The sequence below is a fragment of the Schistocerca serialis genome, chromosome 2 (genome assembly GCF_023864345.2).
Source record: "Schistocerca serialis cubense isolate TAMUIC-IGC-003099 chromosome 2, iqSchSeri2.2, whole genome shotgun sequence".
NCBI classification, from domain to species: Eukaryota; Metazoa; Arthropoda; class Insecta; order Orthoptera; family Acrididae; genus Schistocerca; species Schistocerca serialis.
Genome location: NC_064639.1, coordinates 907,095,967 through 907,104,713, shown reverse-complemented (window position 1 = coordinate 907,104,713; position 8,747 = coordinate 907,095,967). Strand labels below are relative to the sequence as shown.

The 8,747-nt window shown below is 38.3% G+C and overlaps 1 protein-coding gene across 7 annotated transcripts in view; it reads right to left on the bottom strand.

Moving 5' to 3' along the window:
* Positions 1-5,560: 5,560 nt before the first annotated feature.
* LOC126458259 (poly [ADP-ribose] polymerase tankyrase-1-like) overlaps positions 5,561-8,747 on the bottom strand; it is a 99,784-nt gene continuing 96,597 nt past the window's right edge. For 3 of the 7 annotated variants that reach the window (XM_050095179.1, XM_050095180.1, XM_050095182.1), the window contains one exon: positions 5,561-6,802. In XM_050095179.1, coding sequence (XP_049951136.1) covers positions 6,436-6,802 — 367 coding nt within the window. In that variant the 3' untranslated portion in view covers positions 5,561-6,435. The remainder of the gene's footprint in view (positions 6,803-8,747) is intronic. The other 4 variants (XM_050095181.1, XM_050095178.1, XM_050095183.1 and 1 more) reach the window with 4 other exon arrangements.

Below are 8,747 nucleotides of genomic sequence, written 5' to 3'. Positions count from 1 at the left end.
GAAGACTTTTCCTTGTGAGTATAAGGAATTCCATCCCTCAGAACCTGTTTGTAGCGACACCAACTAATTGGGCAAAGATAGTGTATGGGCTGTTCATCTGTGGACAACATATGAAATTATGTTGCCCAAACAGACCGGCACATGTCTTCAACCCTTGATAGGTTATCCCAAATATTCTTACCATAATATACTTGAAGTGTATCAATCATCTTCTTCGATAACCTGTTCTTTCCACTTAGACCCTTTCCGTCTTCCAACTTCTTGCCCTTCATGTCATCCATAACTTTTCGCAATCTTGAGCCCATGCGCTTCTGGATGTGACCTACACATTCAAGCTTTTCAATAATACATTCTTCACCATATGGTTTGCTGTCACTTACTACCTTGAATGCGCTGGAGTCACCATTACCAAGATACTTTATGTATCCTACTCCATGTTTAGGAACAGATTTGTTAAAAATTATCTTCAGTCCAGCACCTTCCATCGAGCCACTTAATCCACAATGGTTCATTCTGCAGCTGTGATTCTTCATCAAATCTTCTGTTTTCATATTTCTCGTAATAGGACAATTTTGACAGTACTTGCTCATTACTTGCACATCAAGTACTTCACCTACATCAACACTTATCACACTTGAAATGCCGTATAGGGATGTATCGCCTCTCTTCATAAATGTGCCATCACATGAAACAACCAGATCAGTCTTCACATGATTACCATCCTCATCATCCAAAGGATCATTCTCTCTTACTGCCTCCGCTGTGCTGCAGATAAATTCTCTTCACAAACTTCATACAGTGCCTTCTCCAATTCAGTATTTGCCATTGAAAATCTAGCAGATGGTGCTGGCATATTTATCAGTCCACGGAGTATATTTCCTCCTTCTCTTCCTACACCAATGCAGCTTAGACCACATAAAAATCTCATATTCGCTTCATAATACCAATTATTTGATTTTGAGGTTTTAAATGAGGGGTCAGCATCCTTGCATAAAATATGTACATTACACACCACGCGCACTCTGTTACCATCATCGAATAATTCCAGATTGCCAGAACCACGTGTCTTACATACACATGCTAATTTCACTACACTAGACAACAACTCAATGTCAACCATCTGATATCCAGTGTTATTTTGACAGTCATCACCACTGTCATTAATATTGACACTTGACATCTTCTGTCTTGAGCTACTGGGAGAAGAGTTCACATGTTTAAAACACACAGTCTCATCAGACAACTCAGTACCATTACCGAAATTATTAGCATGTCTGCAATTTAATAAAGCACGTACACACTTCTTGCACATCTTTTTGAAAACTTTTCTTTTCGGTGGCATCATTAAAAAAAAAACAACAAAATACGACGACAAAGTTAGCAAAACAGCACAAATAAATACAAGTATTCGCAACTTTGTAAACAAAGATTATTGTTGTCTTTTGCTTCCAGCGACAATATCCAACAGTCACAGATGATATACAACACAAAGAGAATAACTACATACATTTCACAGCCATCTTGATGTTTCCGTAAGTAATACGAAAACTAATAGTGAAGAGTCTCTTCAACTAAGTGTGCATGGCAGGACGAACACGTTAGGCATTAAATTTTTTTAAGGTACTTAGGTTGGGATTTGGATTGTGAAATTTCCGGAGATTATTGCCAATGAGCTGAGCTAACGAAAGAAAATAAATTTAAAAGATGATATTTTTTCGCAGTTTCATGTACGTTTCCCCTTAAGCTATAAATATTACCACTTATACGTAGCCTTCCACAATTCAGCTCTCAGACTTTATATATTTCTATGAACACTCATACATATAATCCCATAACCTCAATTCAGCAATGAGGGTGCGTATCACCAACTCCCACTGACCATCTTGCACACATGCATCCTTACATCTGCCGCCCCTCAAGCTTGCACGATAATGTCTGTTTACATATACTTTGATAATAACTGAGGATACCCAATAACATACTTAATTATTGCTCATTTATTCACAGCATTTGGTTATTTCCTTACGTCTTCTCAATCCAATTACATCTTACATTCCTACTGAGAGAAACTAACTGTTGATTAAACCACTCTTTATGTAGTGTAGCCACTATAAGCTGAAGTTCCCAACTGTTCATGTGCTAAGATCCTGGTTTTTAGACAAACAGCTATTTCATAGCATTTTTACTGTTCTAGTACATATCCACTTACTGTTGTAACTGTATGGCACATCTGGAGGATCCCTTATGTTAACCACATTGGTCACAATTATTATTCCAATCAAAAAGTTCCATTGATGAAGTTTCAACTATGTTACACAGGCCTTCCATGTATGAACCACAAAATATCATTCCTGAAGGTCTGAATTAGTTTAAGCTTTCTTATCCACTATAGGTTTCCTGATGTGCACCATTTAAAACTAATACGGTGTACCTTCATAAAAACCAACCCATAACAAATACATTCCATTCTTGCAAAAGGCAAAGAAAAGAAAAAAAACTAATTCATCTCGAAATTTCATGTCTTAAAAGGACAACCCACTGGAGGTTGTTGCTCTGATCCTAATAGTCTCAGCATTTAACATATTATTGACATACACTAAATAACTATTTTTTTAATAACTGTAACATTAACACTTAATTTTCCTTTACCAAGTACCTCAAAGGTTGATATCAATCATGAATTTCATAGCTGTCATCCCATTTGGCTCAGACTACAGTTCATCACTTGATTACTATCTAATTTCCATAATTTGTCTCTTCATTCCGTTACATATGACTGTTACTGACAAGGGGAAACCACGATGTTGGGATCATGGATTTACTTCAAACTTTGTACACCTTTAGTAAGCCATTAAAACCACATAATGTGCACATAGTAAGGTGCACTACTCTCACAATTCCGAGAAAATCATAAGAGAATTTTGTGTGTGTAGGTGTCAGATGTTAGAGCTGATAATGGTCAACTGGTTAGTGTTTGAGCTACATGAGACACTTACAGGACAGTATAAACTTACTGGACGGTAAGTCTCGCCCGACATGGGGTTCTGGGTGAATTTTCTGTATTGCACCCCTTTCCCTAAACCTCTCCAGTCCTTCTTCTTCACCCCTCTTCCCTCCCCTTTAACTCTTCTGCCAGGAGGAAGAGTCACTGGCTCTGATAGCTTGTAAAACTTAAACCTTTTTGTGTATGTGTCCTCCTGCCACCGATTGGTGACTAGATTTTTTTTAATCTTTCCATTTACATTATACTGTCAATAACTGATTATTTCTGTTGTTATAAATGAAATATATTGTAATCTTGATTATGACGTTGAGCCTTCAAGGCATATCTTGTATGTAAATATGTGTTCTACTCAAACTCATGAGTAACTATTGATCTGTACACCCATTCACGGAAATATACGTTTGGGAAAGCAAAGTAGTGGATGTGCTTTTCTTCTTTTGGTCCAATAACAACTGCAGAAGTCAAATATTCCTTCGGCTACACGTGTGATTTCAGAGGCACCGATTAGCAGGACCTCTACTTCACGAGAATCAATGACAGCAACCAGATCAAAAGAAAAAGGTAAATACATCAGATATTATGTTGGGTGACAGATTTCATGAAGTATTCTGACTCAGCTTCAACTACAAGGAGTGAGCCAGTAGCTACATAAAACTCTAAACTAACAAGAGAAACACTTCACTTTGTTGTGGTAGGTACCTGTAACCATTTTCTGAGGTTATTCTGTTGCAGGGAGTGACCATCGGTATTATTGTATGAAGCATTGAAGGTACTTTTTCATGTTTTCACCCGCCGAAGGTGCTGGTGAGAGATAAAACTACTACGTACACATCTAGGGAGTTCTGCACATACTATTTTGGCAATGCTATATCCCACATCACCATTTTTATCCACAACCTTTGTAGAAAAGGGTGAACTGAAATCTAAAATTGGTATTAATTAATTTCCATAGCAAATTGCAAGCATATTGGAACAGATCTGTGGGGTGGCTTAACTTTTCCTCCATATCAGCAGTCTGTGAGGCCCATAAAACTGCTATGGCAAAATTAACGCTAGCATATCTGCTAAATTCACCTATAGCGAATCTGTGGAATGTTAATGACTCATTGCCTGAGAAAATGAACCCAGACGTGGTTAAGAAATGAAAAATATTCAGCCTCCATACCAGAGAGAGATTAGGAGGTACAGCCAGAGAAGACATCCTGTGTTGTTGAAAGTTGGCGATTTGATTTTTGTTAAAAATTTCTTTGCTCAGAGTAAAGCTGTGGAACATTTTGGGAAAATTATTGTGGTTTTTTATGGGCCCATATAATAAAATTTTGGAGGTCCTTATGCCAGTCACTTTTTGGGGACACAGCACGGCCATGGGAAAGGTTAAAGTGGGGAGCTTAGCCATGCACTGACTCATGTTGACTTCATTGTTAGGTGATAAATCACATGGCATCCTTCTATGGGGCACGTGAAGAGGCAGCTAACAAAATTTAATGCCAGATACATCTGTGTGGGGTTGTCTTGTTTGTCAAGTGACATGGTGTTCATGGTTGAGGACTACAGTAGTTTGCTACATGATGGACAGATCATACCTGGTGTTTATATTCCATGTGGGATGGAGCATGGCAAACCATGAGAAAGTGTGGCAATTAATCAGTAATCATTCTTGTGTATGGTATGTCATAACGGATGGAAGGTTACTGCCGGATGGGCCCTAAACTCTTGGTTACAGGTGATTGGGTGTATTTACTTGATGATTTATTGGAATTTTATCCATGCAGCTGGACTACGTTGAATCTGGTGAGCCTTCATTAGTAAAAACTGACCTAATGGTTTTGACACTGCAGTCCCTGGTTGCACCTTGGTGATATAAAATTAGAGTAACAGTGTTATCAGCTATAAGCAGTTTAGTAAGGCATTTTTCACATGGTGAGGCCAACTCATTACTTTTAAGGCCATGCACCAAGTCTGGTCTTTGGTGTTTCCTAAACTTTTCTTGTGTGCTTATTGGTGATACATGGATATTACAATTTTCATGCCTAGTGGAGTATCGAGTGATCTTAACATGGACATCATGTTCCAGTGTCCACTGACTGGGAGTGTTCCTTACATAGTTACACATTTGGTATGTATAAAAATCTGTTTTCTTGATATTTTAGTAAAATGGACGATTACCACAAGTGAGCTTTATACATTATAAATAACACACTCACCTGTAAGAAGCCAACTTCAACTGATATGGAATCACAGGCCTTACTATTTTTTAATCCTGCTCATGCTAAAGTAACTCTGATTTTCTATTGGAAGTTGTTGCCCTTTTAAACTGTGTAAAGTTTCATCGAAGTCCATTTTGTTACTGTAATAAGCTGACTGAAGACACTGTCTGAATTTCTTTAGCTGTTATAAGTTTAATGGAGCCTTGATTGCAAATTATGTTCTTAACTGATATTAAATTTTCTTTGGAATTTATCATTTAAATTGTGTCCTTTGCAGACAACTCTGGTAAATAAAACAAAATTTGTTCTGTAAGAAATTTATTTTTTGAGCGCAGTACCTTACCACTGCCTCCTCCTTGCATTGCTGCCATCTTTCACACAGCGAACTACTCACATGAAACTTGGAATCTTTGATTTTGACCACTAAAAGTCAACAGTAGGCATTGGAGATCTAATATCCCAAATGAGAGTGTTGTTAAACACACAACATGCTCAGTGTTACTTGGTATCATGTACATGTCAATGGAACAGATTTGTAGCATCATTTCGTAATGTGAGATTGGAGATCCATACTACTCAACAGGCAGTAGCATCTTTTGTAACTAAAGCAGTACAGCTGTGCAGCCCATATAGGGAATGAACCACTTGTGGTGTTTCTGGTTGCAGCATTAAGTTTACAGAAAAATATGCTCAAGAGAAGATAATTACATTCCATGTGGGATGGAATGTGGATGGACAATTCTCTTTAATCTTTCTCCAAAATGTTCTGTTCTCTTTTATTCACAGTATACTAATACATGAAATAGTATGCAAATAACATGGTTCGAATCTTTTTACAGGTGTGATATTTGATATTGTACCAGAATGTAACATCATCTGTGCTACAGACAAGTAATCTTTGTATAATTGTATAACCGAAGATAAACTCTAACCATAAAAGTGGTGTATCACCAGTCTGAGTAAAGCCTAATTTGTTACAGTCAAGCATACATCCATTATGCTGGTACAAACAAATGTCCAGTTATGAATTACTTTACAAACTGCTGTTTATTACTAATAAGATATTTTTGTTTTTAAACGTCCATCTTGATCACACATTGCTATCTGATACACGTATCACTGTCACGTAATTTGTACATGCAAGTACAAGAGCATTGGCTACTTTACAGAAGATGAAGATGGACTACAAGCATCATTTCTTAGTAGCCATCTATGCCACCTATGCTACATATGTCGAATGTCCTTCCTTCTGGCCAGCTTCAAGGGGGTGTTCCCCAAGTTATCTACGGCTTCCCTGTCTGCCCCCGCGTTCAGCAGCACAGTTACCACACTTCGGTGGCCCCTCTCTGCTGCTCTGTGCAGGGGTGTGCGCTGCCACCTGTCCCTGGAATCCACTTCAGCCCCATTCTTCAAGAGACATTCGACTGTCTCCAGGTATCCTCTCTCGGCTGCCCAGTGCAAGGCAGTCATCCTGTAACAGTCTTGCATTCCCACATCGGCCCCTGAAGCGAGCAGTTGTTGTAATTCCTCCATTGATCCATCCTTAACTGCCTGGAGAAGCCTCCTATTCATCTCGTCTGCTGGCGTGCTGCTACACAAAACAGTGAAATTATTTCAATTTACTGTGAACTCCCAAATCTGTCAACAGTTCTGAATACTCATGGTAACAATTGTCCACCAACAAATTAAAATTCTACAATTTTTGTTCCTTCTACAATACATGAAAGTAGGAAAGTCAGCGCATGTTAAGGTACTGATGGGAAAACTGTATCTCCTTCTTAAAGTCTTCATGCACTTCCTATTAGAAATGTCTTTCCTTCCCCCCACCTCTCAAAAATTCAATTGCAACATCAATCCTCGATAGTTCCTGCCAGTTTACTATTCTACAGCCCTCTGTGTGATTATTCTGCCTGGAGATGATCTATGATCTGTGTAGAGAATGGTAACTTATCCTCAACCTCAGTAAATGTAACGTATTCTGTATAAATAGACAAAGAAATCCAACAATATTAGATTACATTATTCACGACCAACCACTAGAAACCATGACTACTGTAAAATGCCTTGGAGTAAGCATATATAGTGACCTAAAGTGGAATGACGACATAAAACAAACTGCAGGAAATGCAGAATTTAATTCACCCATGAAAGAAGTAGCTTACAAATCAACTATCTGACACATGATTGATTACTGCCCATCAGCAAGGGACCCTTACCAGGATGGATTAATAGAAGATATGGAGAAAATCTGATGAAGAGTGGCACATTTCATCTCAAGTTTGTTTACTAAATGCGAGATGATTACAAAGATGCTCAACAAACTCCAGTGGCAGCTGTTACAAAAGAGGCATTGTGTACCATGGACATGTTTACTGTAGAACTCCTAGAGTGTACATTCTGGGAAGAGTCGGAAAACATCTTACATTTTCTCACACGAAATGATCACAATGAGGAAATAAAAGAAATATGGCTTCATACAAGGGTTTATCAATAGTCATTCTTCCCATGCACTGTCTGCAAAAGGGGCTGTGAAGTGGGGAGGGAAATTGGTTGTATCAGAATTACTCTTCACCACACATCATAACGTGGCATGTAGAGGGCAGGTGGAGATGTAGATGTAGATGTACAAGTACATGTACATGTACATGTACATCTACATCTACATCTACATGGTTACTCTGCAATTAACACTTAAGTGCCTGGCAGAGGGTTCATCGAACCATTTTCATACTACTTCTCTACCATTCCACTCTCAAATTGTGGGTGGGAAAAGGAACACCTAGATCTTTCCATTTGAGCTCTGATTTTTCTTATTTTATTATGATGATCATTTCTCCCTACGCAGGTGGGTGTCAACAAAAATATTTATGCATTTGGAAGAGAAAGTAGGTGATTGAAATTTTGTAAATAGATCTCGCTGAAAGAAAACCATCTTTGTTTCAGTGACTGCCACCCCATCTCGCATATCATATCAGTGACACTCTCACCCCTATTGCACGATAACATGAAACGAGCTGCCCTTTGCACTTTTTTGATGTCCTCCATCAATCCCACCTGGTAAGGATCCCATACCATGCAGCAATATTCCAGCAGAGGATGGACAAGTGTAATGTAGGCTGTCTCTTTAGTGGGTTTGTCACATCTTCTAATTGTTCTGCCAACAAAGTGCGGTCTTTGTTTCGCCTTCCCCACAATATTATCTATGTGGTCTTTCCAATTTCAGTTGCTCGTAATTGTAATTCCTAGTTATTTAGTAGAATTGATAGCCCTTAGATTTGTGTGATTTATCGTATACCCAAAATTTATTGGATTTCTTTTAGTACCTATATGGATTACCTCGCACTTTTCTTTGTTTAGTGCCAATTGCCATTTTTCGCACCATACGGAAATTCTCTCTATGTCATTTTGTAATTGGAATTGATCACCTGATGATTTTACTAGACAGTAAATTACAGTGTCATCTGCAAACAATCTAAGGGGGCTGCTCAGATTATCACCTAGATCATTTATATAAATCAGGAACAGCAGAGGGCCTA